This window comes from Astyanax mexicanus, chromosome 8 (assembly GCF_023375975.1).
Source record: "Astyanax mexicanus isolate ESR-SI-001 chromosome 8, AstMex3_surface, whole genome shotgun sequence".
NCBI lineage: Eukaryota > Metazoa > Chordata > Actinopteri > Characiformes > Acestrorhamphidae > Astyanax > Astyanax mexicanus.
Genome location: NC_064415.1, coordinates 51,146,344 through 51,165,135, shown reverse-complemented (window position 1 = coordinate 51,165,135; position 18,792 = coordinate 51,146,344). Strand labels below are relative to the sequence as shown.

Below are 18,792 nucleotides of genomic sequence, written 5' to 3'. Positions count from 1 at the left end.
TAACCAAATAGACTTAAATAGAGTTTAATTTTGGATTGACTAACTGTACTGTTACAACTAAGGATTTAATGAACTTAAAGATTTTAAAGGAAACTGAAATCAAACAAAATACTAAATACTAAAAGAACCCTGTTTTATACATTATATACCATTATTAATCTTGGCATTTCGTCCACAACTAAAAATAAATTAAATAGCTTGAATATATATTTTGCCTTGCTTCTTTTTTTTTTTTTTTAAAGCAATTGTTGAGTGTGAATTTTTGGTCTTTTCTCGTATTTGGTCAAACCCAGAAAGTCAATTTGGTCGAATAAATTAGGTTGTCCAATATATGGTGCATCCCTAAGTCACATCCCCATCACAGCAGATTAGCTTACCAATAATGATCAAACTCTGAAGTGGCTATACACTATTCTATAACTGTAAAGTTGACAGTCCTCTGCACTAAATGTCATATAAAGTGTTTAAGACGTTCCATAACCATAGAAATCTCATATAAGCAGGATAAGTCAAGTCAAGTCAAGTCAATTCAAGAGTCTTTTTTTTGTCTTTCTATCTGAGTAGATGTACACAGTGCAACGAAAGATAAATGCGACTAAATGACTAAGTCTAAATTGAAGTTATGGAACACAGTTGCTGCTGACCACTTTCAGGACACAGTAAACAGTACATGCTGTACATTTTTAAATGCAACCCTAAATGATGCTGCTACAGCTGGGCATGCTGTGACCCACAACTTAACAATTTACTTGCCATTGCCATTAGTGACCCATTCATGCCAGTGCCTGAACTGGGCTGTACTTCACCCAGATATGTATTTAAGCTGTGTTTACTCTCAGTGATCCCATTTTCCAAAAAAAAGAAGAAAAAAAAAACAGTTGGCAAGCATGCCTATACTGTGTTTTTTCACCAAATCCATATAAATCATGGCAGTCCACCCACACAGCTTGGAAATAGAGGGTGGGGACGCATAGGGATATGAAAGCTAATGAGGTCAGGACAACTTTTATGACCAATAACAGTGAATTCTACCACTTTTAAATGTACAGAGATTGGTGATTGGTGGTGGTCCAAGTACAATGTTTGTTAGTAACATTAGCCCAACATCTTTCACTGTAAACTGAAAAAAAAAAAAAAAAAAAAAACTTGGCTGAATAAGTGCATCTAAAATTGCTGAAGTATTCTGTAGACACTCTGATGAATAACAAAAATTGGACACGTATCATAATGTTTAATGTATGAATAATTTATTAAGCTTAGTTTAAAGCATTAGCCAAATCACTTCAGCAGACTCCCAGGGGATCCACGGCTCCAGACCACTACCGTTTGTTTTCTGTGGCAGAGACATTTATTCAGCATATAAATTACATTTATTCCTTGTTTTTAAACAGTACGATCAACTGACGCCCATGTTTAATAATACTAATGAAATGCAGGAAAGATGGGTGGAAAATTACGTCTTCTTTTGAAGTGATCACACGGAACACCACAAACTGATGAGAAATCTGTTTTTGTTTAGAATTTCCTTAAAACTATTTTTCAAATAACACCCAATGAAAATGCAATTTGGTTGCTGGACAATCTTAATTAATTTGGACAATTATATACAGTAGACCAACCAGTTATGTCTATTAGAGTCTATATGACAAAATTCTCATAAAAGATGCTGAAACAGCATCGAGTATACTAAGTTATTTCACCAACATATCAAATGTACACTACATTAATGCCCTTCAATCGTCCAAAAGGCATTTATTAGTAACACAGATGCGGTCAAGTGTCGTAGAGAATTGTCTTGGTATATATTAAATGTATTAATGTTGTTTTTTTTCTTCTTTTTTCTCTCTCTCCTCTCCTCCCCACTCTTTCTTTCTCTCTCTATGCTATGTTGTTTCTGTGTTGAATGTTTTTCAAGAGGCTGTGCCTCTTGCCAGGCTGCCATTGTAAATAAGAAGTTTTTGATTTGCCTGATAAAATGGTTTAAATAAAAAGAAATAATAAAGAAATTTAAATATGAAATGTCCTGGTATTTAGTGAGTGATTATGTAATCTGTTTTGTTTGGCTCTTTTTGGTGACTTTTTGGTGTTTCTGTCCCCAGTACTTTATGTTTTGTACTACAGTCACAAATTTTCAATTAGTCGACATCTAAATTTGGAGTCAACAATTTTTAATAATCAATATTGTCAATTATGTCAACCAATCAGTAGTGCTGGGTATAAAAATTCTATTCTAAACAGGCACATTTTTAATACTTTTCCACACTAGACTATTATTCCTGCCCCTTTGAACTATCAGCATTAAAAAAAGAATCATGATTATAATTCATTTTTAAGGGATTGATACTAATAATATAATTTTATTTAATTTTGTCAATGTATTGCTGATATTTTTTAAAAAGAACTAAAAAAACTGAAATGCATAAAACATAAAATATGTGTGGGGAAAATGTATAGTACAAGCACAAGCAAGAAGCAATTTTTGTATCCGGATTTGTATCTGTTATAAAAGCGTCTTGAGTGTGTTTACACTTGCATTTTTATGTGGCTTGGCCTTATCTTGATACAATTCTGATACTTAGAATGCCTGAAGTGAACAGGTGTACAGGGTATCCAAGTGTCCTTCGGAGTTCTCTAGGCCCCAATAATAATAATAGCTACTGTTCCCATCCCACAGCAGTGAGGAGAGTTCTCAGAGAGTAACAGAACAGTTTAAGGTCTGTAGTGTGGAACTACCATACAGTTGGGCAGCTGACTACTTGCAGCCTACGTCAGTCTTGTTTTAAAGTTCTCTGTTGTTTTGTCCATGTCTAATTTAATCAGCACTGTGTTTGTGCTCTGGTTTACATCTAGCACTATTGCTACCCACTTAATTCTTTTCATGGATGTTCAGTATTTACATATGTAATCATGGACAATGTTCACCACCCTCTGCACAGCACCATCACCAGGCAGAGGAGCTCATTCAGCGGCAGACTGCTGTCCCAGTCCTGCTCCACAGACAGACTTCGAAAGTCTTTTGTCCCTCAGGCCATAAGACTTTTCAACTCATCTCAGCACAGCAAACTGAAGACTCTGTGACACCTTTTCTTTCCAGCAATTCTGGCCACACCATGGACATACCCCCATCTATGGTCACACTATCTTGCTGATGCCCATAACACTATTCTTTATAGTTCTACCCTATTTTGCACTAGTATTTCATTCACTAGTTCATTCATCTACTGTTTACGTATCATTTGCACTGCTAAATTTAAATTATTATATAACTGTATTTGCACTTTCTGTATGGCGGACATCAGTTATCCTTATCCTTACTTTATGCACATCAACTGGTGTTCGCTGTCTATTGTGTTCAACTGCACTACCTCCATTTTACATCACACACACACACTAAAGACTGTACTTTTATAATTTCATTTTATTTTTTATTTTGTTGTATTTATATGTATCATTTATATATATATATATATATATATATTTTTTTTAAATCTTTTTGTAACTTTGTGTACTATACACACCTGCTGCTGCATGTCAAGAATTTCCCCTCGGGGATCAATAAAGTATCTATCTATCTATCTATCTATCTATCTATCTATCTATCTATCTATCTATCTATCTATCTATCTATCTATCTATCTATCTATCTATCTATCTATCTATGTATTATTATTTAACAGGAATTTATACAAACAGGAATGGAATAATCTAAAGTCATGGTGCCTGATTTCCTTTAACTAGACTAGGCTAGAAATAGATCTGAGGTGGGTGGGTTTAAAATACATTATTATTGAGTCACATCTTTAAGTTCTACATCCATCCCACAGACCCTTATCCGTCCACATGAAAAGGCGTCCATGAACCTAAAAGCTCTCCTCTGCACACAAAGGCCTGATGTGAATTAGGTTTACTGTAACACACAGCACAGCGCTACGCAGCACAGATTTACAAGCTGGTACTTATGGGTACTGAGAGGCTAAACCTCAGCGGAACAATCCGTTAAAGGCTAAAGAAGAACATACAGTTCCCTGCTGATTCTCCTTGCATCTCGAAACAGTCACAATCTAATTAGAGTGTTGCAAACTACAGCCTAATTATGCTCAAGTACATCATTTTTGTTAACGTTTCGTAGACAATGGTAAACTGTTGCAATGTTGCCGATGTGTGTGTGTGTGTGCGCGCACTTTCGTTAATATCCAAGCGGGTGAGAGAAAGACAACCAAACCAAAAGGAAAAAATGACTCACATATTCCATTCTCTCCGAGCCAATGGAATAAAACAAGATTCAAGTGAGAGGTGATCATATCCAAGCCTCACAAAAAATGTAGTCCAGCTCCTCAAGTTACTGTAGTAAACCCCAACAGCCGGCTAACCCTATCATCACCGCTCCAGTGACAGAGTTAGGTATTAGCACACTGTGCACAATATAGAGGCTTAATAACACATGCATAAGCCCTGCTTCAGGTTTTATAAATCCTAAAAAAGGCCCTATTGTACACCCTGTGCAAGGCGTGTCGCGATGCTTGTTGCTATCTTACACCCTGTCAACAGTCTATATTTTTACGCCTTGCACCCACGCTGTTAAAATAGCATTAGAATTCAGGAATAAATCTACATTGATGTGCGTGGTGTGTTTCTATCTTGGTGGCGGGTAATACAGGTGCGCCACTGACTGATTAAAACCCTGACAACAGTCAGAGCCAGCCAGCCAATCCTATGTTAGCCATGCAGGTGCGCTGTGTGTGTTGAGCGCACGTACACTCCTGATCCTTACACACACAGACACGCTACAGAGCACAACCCCGACTTTCACCTCAACAATAAACCAAATAAAGAATTAAATTTCCTATAATGAGGTCAGTATCCTTTGCTGAGACGAACAAAGTGCTGCACTGTTAAGATACGAACGTGCCAAAGTCAGTGCACACCTGACTCCTAAAGGGAATGGCAACTGGCAAACTGATTGGTTTATTTCACATTACGGCCAAAACACACCCATGATTAATTAGGAGAATTAGTACATGCCTTTTGCGCATTTCGAGCTGCACAAGGCGTATTTTTAAGGCCTCACAATACTAAATACACACCCACCCGCCCTAAATCAATTGTAATTGACCGATGCACTAAAGTTCACTCACATAGGGCCCTAAATGTGTCAGTAATGGATAAACTGTCAATCATTAAATGATTAAAAAGTGTCTAGATACTTTTGTCCATATATAGTGTAGATATAATCCATTAATGCTATCGGTCTTAGAAATCATAAGCTGTTGAATTAAGAGATCAAATCAAAACAAACACAGGCTATGAGGAAAAACGTTTCCAAAGATTTTAATGAGGTTTCATTTTCCATAAATATTTGTGGTTAAATTCTCTGAGGAAGATGGCCGAGGATTTAATCCCACATGTCTAGGCGCCCTGTATGAGTATTCCATCTGCTGTTTATGCAGATATACATCACGCTCTTTTAGCTGGCCCACTTAACTTTGGAACGTTGGAAAGAAATATTCTCCTGAAATCAGTACTGTTACTTAATGAATCCACACACCGTACCACACGCCAAAACACAGAACCCGCTGCAGAAATACGTAAGATATTTAGAGCAGATGGAGATGTGATGAACCTGCTTCAAAAAGAACAGCATGTACCATATTTTGAATCAACACATTCTAAGCATAATCATTGAAGAGGCCAAGAAATAAAGTCTCCAGGGATCTCCAATAACCGGAACATTGCACAATTCATCTTGTTGCCAAGACTCCAAATCTGAAACTGTGCCACCAAGTCATATCAACAAAATACTTTTTAAAGCTTTTTAAGGAGAAACATGACCAGGAGTATCTCAGAATTATCACAACAAACAATTTTAGCTAATCCAAATTCAGTAGTGAGGTACCATTTGAGAGTTATTTTTCCCTTATAATAATTTTCTGAACCAGACAGCAGATTTCTAGTTTCATTGTCATTAACAATGACACTCAACTAGGGGTGGGCGATATGGGCATTAAATAATATCACGATATTTCATGATATTTTCGCGATAACGATAATCTTGGCGATATGACGAAATACTGGAAAAGAAAAAACACTACGGCATCAAAATTTATATTAAATTTTCTTATTCCGTACAGTATGATATGGCACACCCTTAACTGAGATTTAAAAAAATACAAGAAATTAAGCAGTAACATTAATTTGCAACAGAAGTCAAAGATCCAGAATGTCATGGTACTCATAAAAAGTAGTACCCTGATGTGATAATTAGGGGTGGGTGATATTGCACAATATTTCAGGGTATAATATCATACACGATATTTAAATTTTAATTTAATTTTGCCGATATTATCGCGTACGATACAATATGGCACACCCCCACACTCTACCAAACTGAAAACGTCTAGCGTAAAGTTTAGATTCTCTGCATTCTTAAGCATTGCTAATTATATTAGAGTAGAAGAAAGTAATAGTAAATGTTGTTATTGTTGGTATTGTATGGTCTATTATGGTTTATTAAGTTTATATTTTTAAATCATGTGAAATTATATTAGATTAGAGAAAAGTCATCCAGATATTATTCTTGTAGCCTAATTTACGGATTTTTTTTAGGTGTATGCTTTATTTTTGCAATGTTAATTAACATAATTCTAAACAGATTTTGCTCATAAAACAGCTGGAAAATGTTTTTAAAAGTCTCAGTTTTAATACTTTACTTACTAAAAAAAGGGATCGTAATAATAGTTTATGGGACAGATTAGGCTAGGGAAGAAAATTAATGGGCTCAGGCCGTTTTTTTTTTTGGCCGATCTAAGCTCTAGTCTAGGGTAACAGAAATAACAGAAATATTTGTAGTTCTAGTGCTTTTTAGTACATTTGAGTTGATTAAGGTAGTTTTTCTCAACTGTGTATCAACTGTGACACCTCTCAGATGCTGTTTTATGTCTTCAAGATTTCATTTTTCAATTCTCATTTGAAACAACGCTTGGAACCCACTGGATACAAATAAATCTTTACTCTGTAATTAAACACCACAGTCTTAGTTTAATTTCAAATCGAATGCAGTGCAAAAATACAAGATACAGAACAACAACTAAATTAAAGGTTCAGTGACATACAGGTCAAGCAGTATCAAATACAGGTATATTTTTATGCTACAAAAAAAAAACCTATGATGTAGAAATTGTTTAAGAATCGCTTGGAACAGTGCCATCTTTGAACTATTGTTTTTTTTTTTATTTATTGTCTATGCCCCAAAGTAGCAGCCAAAGAGAAAGAAGGGAAATGTGCCTAATTTTTAGTACTGTAATGCATCTAATGGCTTCTAGAATAACATATAGTAATTTGATCTTAAACTTGTGTTTTACTCGTGCAATAAAGCTTTTGAGGGATATTTCTTTTGAATACTTACATTTTGAGTATTTTAGGACCATTTATAGTGTTTAAGGAACTATTTAAATATTTAGTTTAATAAAGGAAGCCGTGTTAAAGTTGTTGGTGTATCTCCTTTCTTAAGGTCTATTATTTACATTCTTTAGCTGTTTTTCTGCTGGTTTTCTGCTTTCTGCTTTAATTTAAAGTTTTAATGTTTTATATTATATTATATGTACTCCTGACAGTACAGTAAGTCATAAACCTGTATAAAAGCCCAGTCACGCAAAAAAGATAAAAAAAAACAAAAAAATAAAAATACTGTGATATACACGTTTGGTGATACCACTCAGGACTATGGTAAGCCTATTAAATTTAAGAACATTATCTATGTTTATGTGATGTTTAAAACCTAAATCCAGTCACTGAGCAGCCTGTAATGGTGTTAGTGGCACAGTTTTAAAGTAACATCCGTTTCCATCATCAGTCTCTTCCTCTAGTTCCTTTAATGATATCATAGTTTGCCACTACAATGGCTTCTATTCTTTACCTCTTCCTTTTCCTGATTCAGCAGTTTCATGCATCGCTGCTGGTACACTCTAAACATTTGCAGGATAAAGGTGGGCAAACATCTGAGGAAACCCCCTGGCCATTCAACTTTTAACACAGGATGTGGACTGACCAGCTGCAAAACCCCCAGACGACATTGCAGAACTGGGCTGTGACTCACATTTAAAGGGTGACACACTGTCAGCCAAAAGTCATGAGTGCCCGGCAACACACACACTTCAAATCAGACTGTTTATGCACAATGCTGTAATGACTGTACCCTGTAAAAACAAAACTGACACTGGAGCTTCCTTTCTCCAGGTGAATCATTAGTAAACAACTAGCCTATATACACTGATCAGTCATTACATTAAGGACCCTATCATACACTTTGCACAAGGTGCGTCGAGATGCTCATTGCTATCTTACACCCCGTCAACAGTCTATTTTCACACCTTGCACCAGTCCAGTTAAAAATTGTTTTCTTTAATGAACTGCTCAGGTCAGTTTGGTCTACGGAGACTCACAAATGAACCGTGCTGTTAAAATACCAACGCGCCAAAGTCAGAGGGCACCTGGCTCATAAAGGGAATGACAACTGGCACATTGGTTTGTTGGTTTGTTTCAAATTACACCCAAAACACCCATGATTAATTAAAAGAACTATTACTTGCCTTTTGCGCATTTAGAGCTGATTAAGGTGAATTTTTTACACCCTCACAATACCAACAACACAGCAACACGCCCTAAATCAAGCTTCTTGATGCACAATTGACTGGCATACCAGAAATCACTAAAATAGGGCCTTAAAAGTGCATGCCTATCGTGCACGGACTCCACAAGACCTCTGATTGAAGGTGGCCTCTTGCGTCTGGTACAAAGACATTAGCAGCAAATCCTGTAAGTACAGTAAGTTGCTTCAATTGGTCTTGGCCCCATGACCACTAGGTAGGTACTGACCACTGCATACCGGAAACACCCTAGAAGACCTGCTTGATGTTCTGAGATGTTCTGAGGATTGGGATTTAGCTATACTGTACAATGTACACTTTAACACCTTCTGGCAATTTGAAGTTAGTCATATGTTTGAGTTCTCCTAGTCAAACAACTATAAATAGGGCTTTTACATTATAATACGCGATCACTGTTCATTTGCTTAGTTAAACAATGATTAACTACATATGCCACACATTGCCATACATATGCTGCCCAACATTTATGCAGGTATCAACACGCCCAAAATGTTATTCTGTTGCACTGGCATTTGGGTAACTATGTCCAACAGGTCAAAACAAGTTCAGTACAACCTGATTGTTGTGCTTGACTTATGCTTGTTTTGTTTTGAAATGTGCACACATAAACGGAAAATGACCTTTAGTTTTTTACATTTGGCATAATGTAGATATTAGATTTTAAAATGTAACACAGTTAAAGTAAAAAGTTACTCAAAGCTACAGATACAAGAAAAAATGTCTTAGATAATGTAACTAATAACATTTACTGCATGACTCTCCTGGAACTGACTGAAGAAAGATCGTTCTTAATTATTCTTAAATAATAGGTCTATGCTTCTTTAGTGTTGCAATGTTAATTAACATCATTTTAAATGGATTTTGCTAATTCAAACAGCCTGACAAAAAAACTGTCTTGTTTAAATTGGTCTCAGGCTCACAAAAACAGTTAATGGGGAGGATTGGGTTGGTCAGGCCGAAAGTGTACGAGCTCAGGCCGGGTCGGGCTGGATTTCAGCAGATGCTGAGGAGCATAGCGCACAGAGGAACCAACTTTCTGCAGATTCACTACATCACTAGCCGAGCAGCTCCATCCAAGCCTTATATAACCAGGCGAGTGAATACTTTTGGCAATAGAGTGTACAATCCCCACATATAGCATACATATTATTCAAATTCAGACTCCTTGGAAGGGACATATCCTTTAAAGCACACATTTGCAGTGATAAACATTGAGAGAATAGGGAGGCAGCCTCTAAAGAAAGGCCTTTACTTAGCTAAAATCTCCTGCCCTTGTTTGCAACCATAATGCTAACTCAGACCAGATGTCAATATCCTCAGATAATGGGCAGCAGCGGATGGGGGCACTTCTGACTCCCCTCTTCCCACCCCTCCTCCTTTCTTTCCGAGTCCTTAGAGCTTACACTGCGGCCACATCTGCAGACTCAGCATCTTCCTACCCCTCTCACATGACTTAAAACCCCTTTTTTCCTTAACAAAAACATCCACATGATCAGAAAGCAGCTAGGGGTCACTGTGGCCAATGTAGGAGTGAGGAAGAAAGGTAGGTATATATATATACAGTAAAAACAACTGTGCTTTTATAATTTTCTATAATCCCAATTGTTGGCAAACATCTAAAGGGAGAGTCTAAAATGATTAATGTGAAAAAAAAACTTTTTTTCTTTCACATTTTTCCTCCTTATAAGTACAGTATAGTGCTGATCAATGGAACTAGGAACAAAAGGAAAGTAATAATTCTTTTTTTTTTTCTTTTTTTTCGCATTAAAACATAGTATAATAAAAATGCTTAATATGGCTCTTTGTACTGATACAACAAGCTAGGAACATCAAACTCATCTCACTTGTTATTTTCCATTAATACTTTCCACTGCTGTTGATGTTTTAATCCCCTTGATTTATGTCATATATAACTATATATATATATATATATATATTAAATCTTACCATTCTGCAAATATCTGAGCAATTCTTAATTACGATTCTGTTCTTTTTGTTTTTAATGCTACAAACCTGATAAGTTGATGTTGCAAAATAGCAATAAACAGCAGCTTTTAGAGCCTTATACTAAAGATGCAAATCTTAATAAAACTAATATAAAAAAAACCAAAAGCATGATACATTTTAAACACAGCAAGCAGCTCCCTTCAACATTGCAAGCAGCTCTTAAATTTAACAAGGAACAAACCTAACATTAAATATATGAAAATTACTGTATATAAAATAGTTAGTTGCAGGTTTCCTTATTTGATTTGAATTAACTTTAATCAACTGTTAACAAAAACACTAAATATGCACACAGCCAATTAACCATTGTCTGTTAATTAAACACAAATGATGTACAATGAAATGCAATTATATTTTATCATATCAACAATATATTGTACATTTTATAAAGGACAGCAGTCCAGCTTAACTGGCAAATCCAGCTCTGGAAAAAAATAAGAGACCACTTCAGTTTATGAATTAGTTTTTCAGATTTTGCTATTTCTGGGTATATGTTTGAGTTAAATGAACATTGTTGTTTTATTCTATAAACTACAGAAAAAACATTTCTCCCAAATTCTAAATAAATATATTGTCATTTAGAGCATTTAATATAACAAAATAATGCAAAGATTTCAAACCTTAAATGATGGAAAGAAAAAAAGTTCATATTCATAAAGTTTTAAGAGTTTAGCAATCAATATTTGTTGGAATAACCCTGTTGGTGAATAACCACTCCTGGTGCAAAAATTCAACGGTTTTCAATTTGGTATAATCAAAGAAACTTATAATTTTTAAGCGGTCTCTTATTTTTCCTCAAAGCTGTTTATAACTTACAATGTATTTTAAATAAGAGTTACTATACACATTATGGGAATAGTGGAGTATACTGTGATATAATATCTATATTATCATACTGTCCGTCTAATTAGTTCCAATATTTCCTATAATGTAAATGTAATGTTTAGCAGTTGTGTAGCATGTATAATGAATGTTAAATTGGTTGCAGTAGCTTGTATTAGTTTTGTTTTTTTAAGGATATGACATGTTAAGGTTCAAAACAAAAATGCACCTTAATGTAAAATGTATTAATAGCATTTTTAAATGTATGAAATGTGAAATTAATGTTCCTGAGTTGTTGATTTAAGTGTTTTAGATCAACCCCATCTGGAAAAGCTTAAACTGCCACTTTTTTTGGAACTATCCGTTCTACCTTAAAAGGTGCGGTTAGTTACAGCGTACAGCCTACACGGCGCCAGGCAACAACTGCTGTAAAATTTAAGGTGGAACGGATAATTGGAAAATGGAAGGCCAGAGAAATGCAAACCTTAGTTTAATTGTAACTTTAGCCTAGTTTATTAGTTTGTTTTAGGAAAAACTCTTAAATATTACTCACCTCAGGTTTCATTTCTTGTTTCTGTCCCTCTCCATGAACACACATCCAACATGCCAGTAAGAGCAAAAGCTCAGGAACAGCATCCCACAAGAAGGCCATTATTATTTGAAGCCAAAGTCCCAGTTGGGAGACCAGAAACTCTTTTTTCAAAGTCTTTTCAGCCTTTTTCTTTTCTGTAAAATACCTCTACAATGTGAAATAAAATAAAATAAGACTGTCTACGCCTTGGGATAACTTTTCATCCCAAATTTCCCTCAGAAATCCTGATAAAAACTTAAATAAATGTGTTTACACCCAGCTATAGCTACCTAATCTGCTGTAAATTATCACTGTCCTGCATGAGCTTGTGCAGCAGGCCACATATACCACTCATACCCTTTACTCAGTCAGCAGAGAGAGAGTGCAGTAAAGTGAAGTGGTTGCTCATGCTTCTCTCTCTCTCTCTCTCTCTCTTTCCTTTGTCCTCTCCTCTTCAGTCCTTTGTTTATATCAGTTCTCTCTCTCTGAGCTCATGCTCTTCTTCTTCTCTGGAGCCCCCCTGCTCTGAGCTGTTGACGTGGTCTCTGAAAAAGTTACTAGCTCCAAGATCTCCTGTTCCACAAGCAGCTCACTAAAAAACCTCCAAACCCTCCCCTTCTTAATAAACCCACCCTCTGCCAAGTACCTCCCCTTCTTGCCTACAAATATGGTCTCTGTTGTTTTTAGGGTGTTTCCCGTTTTTAAAAAAACGCCCCTTTTCCTGCATAGCTCTAATATCTTAAAGAAAGAACAGGAGGAATCTGAAAAGCACAACTGGAGTCATTCATGTTCTGAACATTATGTGAGTTGAGTGGGAAGTAGTCTACTAGGGTAAGATGTACCCACCAAAAACAACACACACAAACAATTTCCCCCCGGTACAAGTTTTTTTTTTAAGTTTAAGTTTGAACACTTCTTGTTTTTTTGCTTTATTTTTATTTTCTACATATATATTGTATATTGTCAACCTGAAATGGTTCTCCAGCTGTCTTAAAGGAGTTCTAGAGGTGTTGAGCTCTTGTTGTTACCTGCTTTTCCTTCACCTGCACTTCAACTCGTCCCACACCACCTGGGATTTAATTTCAGGTGTTTGTAAAGGCCAAACCCTTTTTGTCCACTACCTAATTGCATATGTGGACAATTCCACAGAATGGATGCCATTTGCTTGTTGTAATTCTTCCAGATTAAACTTTTTAAATATTTTTTAAACTCTGATAACTCTTATAACACATGTATTTAACTATTCAGAACATGCACTGGTCAAACTCAGGCAGCTTTATTTAATGTTTTACAAGGTTCTAAATTTCTAAAATTCATGTGACATTTAAAAAGCATGTTGAAAAGCAAGTCTACTAATTCCATTGATTTTCCCTAAAAAAAGTATTTATTTTAAAGAATTGGTTGACTACATGTTCAAATAACTGATATTTATGACAAACTCCTGTTGGCACTCATTCCTGTTACTGGAACTCACTCCTGTTCCTGGAACTCATTTCTGTTATTTTTATGTAATGAGTAACAGGAATGAAAGTAACAGGAATTCGTTTTTAGCATAGAATTAGCAAAAACATGCAAAATAGCTAAATGGCGGCTATGCTCATAGCATGAGGACACTTAGCAAATTCTGGTGAATTTATAAACAAATTAGATCTAAGAATAAATTTATGTAACAGGACAGAGTGTTGAGATTGACCTCGTCAGTCGTAGTTACAATAAGGTCAAATATACATAAAAAACAAATAGGCGAACTTCATTTTGCTTTTCCCATGATCTTAAGAAGAACCAGCTGATGTCACTTTCTGTTGTAGATGTGAACATGTTGTAGAATGTTCCAAATGTTTCAGATGGGGTAATGTGTTACGGTAACAGGACTGAGTGAAACCCAGAGACCTGACTAAAATGTGTATTTTAACTTAAATATTATGGATTTATTATAAAATAAATATTTTTAAAGCATAGATAGGATTTACATACTTTACCTTTGCTATTAGGTCAATGTACAAGACATTATATTTAATAATAAAATGTTTTTTGTTTTTTAGGTTATTTTGTGTGCACATACTTATACATGTAATTTCCTGGGGACAGAAATGGCATCCATTTGGTTGAATGGCTCATGTGTTCCTTCATTCCTTCCTTGTTACTACTTCTAACCTCATTTCCTTCTTCCCATCCTTTCCTCATCTATCTATAACTATTTCCTTTTGGACTCCTTGGCCTTAAACTTTTATGTCTTCTATTGCTAAATGTACATCATTATTTGTAAGTCACTTTGGATAAAAGCATCAGCCAAATGTAGTGTAATGCAATGTTGTTATAAGTATTTAATATAAATCTACAATGTATTAAATAATACAAATAAAGAACAAATATTAATGAGAAACTGTGTTCAAACATTTGACTGGTACTGTAGTCACACATGGCACGACTAGCAATAAAATCATTTTATTTACATGAAAGATCACATCTATAAGAATAGAATACAAACAATATATACATATTTAATGTAGGGAAAGTTTAATATAAACCAAACCGTTGAATCAACGTAAATTGATGCGCCATATTGCTATCTAGAATGAAACAATATAAGAAGACATAAGACAGAATATGTAAAGTACAAATAAAGATAAAGTAGAAATGTTAAATAAACTAAGAACAAAAATATATACATCGAACATAAAACATATGATAAGGTGCATATAATACAGTATGTAAGGAGCGGAGTAGTATACAATAAATTTACACAGTGCATGAAATAAAATTCAATGTCTCAGAAATGTTGGCAGTATTATTGAGTAAGATAGAGGGAATATATAAAATATAAAGTAGGAATATTTTTAATAAACAATAAAAATAAGTGAGCTAATACAATATATGATAAGATGCACACAATACAAATGTATAAGAATTTACACTTTACAGAAATAAAGAATTTACTATTTGGTTTTAAATAAAGAGATGGGTTTCAACTGTCTTTTAGTTTTATTTAATAAATAGAGTACTTGAACATTTTTGGTCCTGTTTTTGTTTTAATCAGTTTTGTTTATCTGATTTGGGTGTCAACTATTTTACAGCTGTAATGGAAAGAAAGCATGTTTTAAAATAAATTGTTTAGAAAATGAATGTATAACACTGATAAGAAAGTGTAATTCAGGATGAATTTATTGAAAGTTGTGTGTGTGGGGGGGGTGGGTGGGTTGTTTGTTTTTAATAAATGGTAAGAAAATGTCATGAAGGGCTGCATAATATTGAAAAAAAAAAACATCTCAATATAAGTTTTTCAGTATTATGTACTTTGATATTAAAAATACAGGATTTTTTTTTCCAGACAAAAACGTTTTGGACATTTTGCCGTTTTGGACATTACAGTCAATTATCCAACATGTCATAATATAAATATTGCAATCTGTGTATGAATGAGTGGAGTAAAGTATGGAGCAAAGTAAATAATTGGTAAGAATTGGGTAAAAGATGCAGGTGAGCCTGGGAAAATATTTAAAAAGATCTCAAAATAATTTGATATAATTTATTTTACGGTTCAGAAAATCAATTACAACAAGAAACAACTAAATCAAAATGTCCAGGTCAGCCAGTTCTAGAAAGTCCAGTCCTAGAGCAGACCTCAAGATGAACATTCCTGAAACGTTGTTGTGGGAATGACCACAGCTCATGGTAAAGTACAGACTCTGATTTTTGTGGGAGGTGTACAAGGAGGAAACCCTGAAAGCCAAAAACAAAAACATCAGGGTACATGACTCAAGATTCTCAAGACTCAAGACTGTAAAAAGCACACTGTTCTAGACATCCTGGTCTTTTCTCTGTGTTCCATAAGGGTTACTGACAGCGTTCTCCACTTCCTTTGGTTAGAGGTGCTGGAAGTTGCGTAAATCTGTGATTTGTACTTTTATACATTTGTGGAAATAGATTTTAACTTTCAAATACACTTAAAATTATAAGACTTTTTGGGGTTTTTTTCAATTTGAAAGGAACCTCTTAATGTGCTTTAAGAAACATTTTCTTCAAAATAATTTTTCATGAAGCACCTTTAGGAATTCCTCCACAGTTTCAGTAGGTAGGTTGGTGGGTGAGTTTGGGTAGATAGTTTGGAGGTTAGGTAGGTACTGTAGGTAGATTTCTTTATTGAAATTCAAAGAGGATTTTTTTCTCATTTGGAACGAAATGTACCACATGTGAAGAGTACCGTAGAATTAAAGTCGTAAATTGAAGAGTACCATAGAATTAAGAAGCAATTCCAGTGTTTTGCGTTCACACAAAACATACTAAAAATAAAAAAGTGTAAACACATAAAATACATTATAAATGTAGTTGTAGTATAAAAACGGTTGAAAGAATGTTTAAAATAAAAAAAATTAAAAAAAGTGCTGCGCATCGAGTATTGCTTAAAGTTAGAATAAAAGGGCATACTGGTAATGGTAACGGTACTGTACTTTTTATGGTTATGGTAATGGTACTTTTTAATTTTTGTCATTTTATTTCAAGAACATAAAAAAAATACAATGAAGGAAACCAGTGTTTGGCTTGCTCTATGAATGAGTCCCTCCTCATGGTTAGTTCTGAAATATTTCTAAAAATATAAAATAGAGATTATAGGTATAGTGAGGTACAGATTAAAAAAATCTAAAGAGTAGTATTTTTACAAATCTGTAATAAACAGATAATAAATTAAATTAATACAAGGGTTAGAGGAAGAGTTACACAAATGTGTCCAAGGTGTTGGGTTTTATGCAAAATTTCTTAGCTATAGTATTTTATATCAAATTCAAAGTAAATGCTCATGTAATAACAATACAATTAAATAAAAAACTATTTATAGAGCACCTTTCACAATGAACACAATGTGGCACAAATTCATGGGAAACCATAACTCAAAGAAGAACCCATCCTCTTCTGGTCAACACCAGATAGACAGTACAGTAAAATTGAGAAAAATAACAGAACAGAAAGAATACAAAGGTCCTGAGGAGATAACAGTGAATGATGAAATTTTGCATTGAAAAGACAAATCCGGTCTGTCCTGGAATAGGCTTAATCCCTATCCATATTTGTGAAACCAAGTTTACATGTACAAATGTTTGTGCCACTTTAAATTTAGGCATTCACCTACTTTAGTTTGCACCCATTGCTGACACTGATGTACAAATATACACATCTTGTTTACCCTGCTCAAAAATACCATATGCTGGTATTAATCAGCTCTTGACCCGCACACTGTATGTTGTATTTAATTTTGGTCATTGTGGCCACCCTGCTTGGTGATGCTGGTCATGCCGACCAACCTGATTAGTCATGCTGGTTAACCAGCTTGGTTAACCTTGATCACGCTTGCAGACCAGCTAAAACCAAAACTCAAACAAAAACTCATTACTAATCAAAAACTTAAACTGGTCAGTTGTTGTTTTTGTCAGCATGGTAGTCTCTGTAAGAAAAATACTGCCAATAGAATTAAAACCTTATGGAGCAGATAACCATGAACCAATTGGCACCATGACTAATGCCAATGAGTTGTTGAGTTGGGAGATCATCTAATGACTTGACCTCACTAATACTCTTGTGGCTGAATGCAATCAAATCCTTACATCAATGCTTGAATATGTACTAGCAAGCCTTCTTGCCTGTACAGTAAAGACAGTTACTCCAACAAAAGCAGGAATAACTCTTTCTTCAATTACCTTAAATTAACCCTTGATTTCAGAAGAAATGATGAATGATTAGGTGTCTTAATACTTTAGTGCATACAGTGTTATATACTATATATTTATCTTTAGATGATTGAATTTTTTTGAAAAAGAAAATCCCTGGTGATTTCCCAGGCGGAAGGTTTTTTTTTTTACTCATTATGAAAAAAACATGTCATTGTTTTTAAAATATTACGTTTTTCATTGGCTTCTTTTATTTGTACTCCTGGGATTTTCCCCCAGTATTGGTTTTAGTTCACAGGATAAAAGTGAAGAGTGATGAAAATTGGATTGCGTGTTTTGGTTGGAAAAACTAGATCACAAATACACATCGGCCCAACACTGGCTCAATGACATTGTTTACTTTGGTCCAACATTGACAAGTCATGCTGGACCAACACCAGAGGGGCTATGATGGCCTCATATTCTTACTTTCAGCCAAGGTTAATCAGAGGCCTAAACTGACCTAATGGTGTCAACTTGTGGTTAATTGCATAATTAACCTACTAGTCCTCTAAACTTCAGCATGACTGGGAAATGTATTTACTCATCGCTAAATTTCAGCAATTCTGAGTAAAAATGAACTAATTTTCTTCTCTTTATGTGTTTTTATAACTGTGTATCCATTAGTTATTTCTGTACTTCCTGCGTTTGCTGTTTGTTTTATATCCGCCAGTGTTGACAAAAGGAAGATAGGTTCCTCTTATGTTATCTTTGTCTCATTCGGAAAGGATCGTTTGTTGCCTCAGAATTCTTCAGAAAGTTAAATAGAGAAATAATATATAGATGCTATAGAGTGAACAGTAAAACAGAACCTACTAATTGTGCTTCAAGAAAGAACAACCAGTGAACTGGTGACATATTTATGGGCAATATTAATTGATACAGTGGGTCCAACTACATCCATTACTCTTCTACATCCATTACCTCCTCATTTCAGGGGCTCAAAAGTAATTAGAAACATTATCTCAAAAACTATTTAATGGGCTTCATGAGCCATTTCCTCATTACTCCACCATCAGTTAAGCAGGTA

The 18,792-nt window shown here is 34.8% G+C and overlaps 1 protein-coding gene across 1 annotated transcript in view; it reads right to left on the bottom strand.

The window, feature by feature from the left end:
* The window catches only part of mmp14b (matrix metallopeptidase 14b (membrane-inserted)), a 28,455-nt gene extending 15,800 nt beyond the window's left edge, over nucleotides 1-12,655 (bottom strand). The window contains exon 1 of the mRNA XM_007258040.4: nucleotides 12,046-12,655. Within this exon, the coding sequence (XP_007258102.2) occupies nucleotides 12,046-12,144 (99 nt within the window). The 5' untranslated portion in view covers nucleotides 12,145-12,655. The remainder of the gene's footprint in view (nucleotides 1-12,045) is intronic.
* Between the last annotated feature and the right edge of the window lie 6,137 nt (nucleotides 12,656-18,792).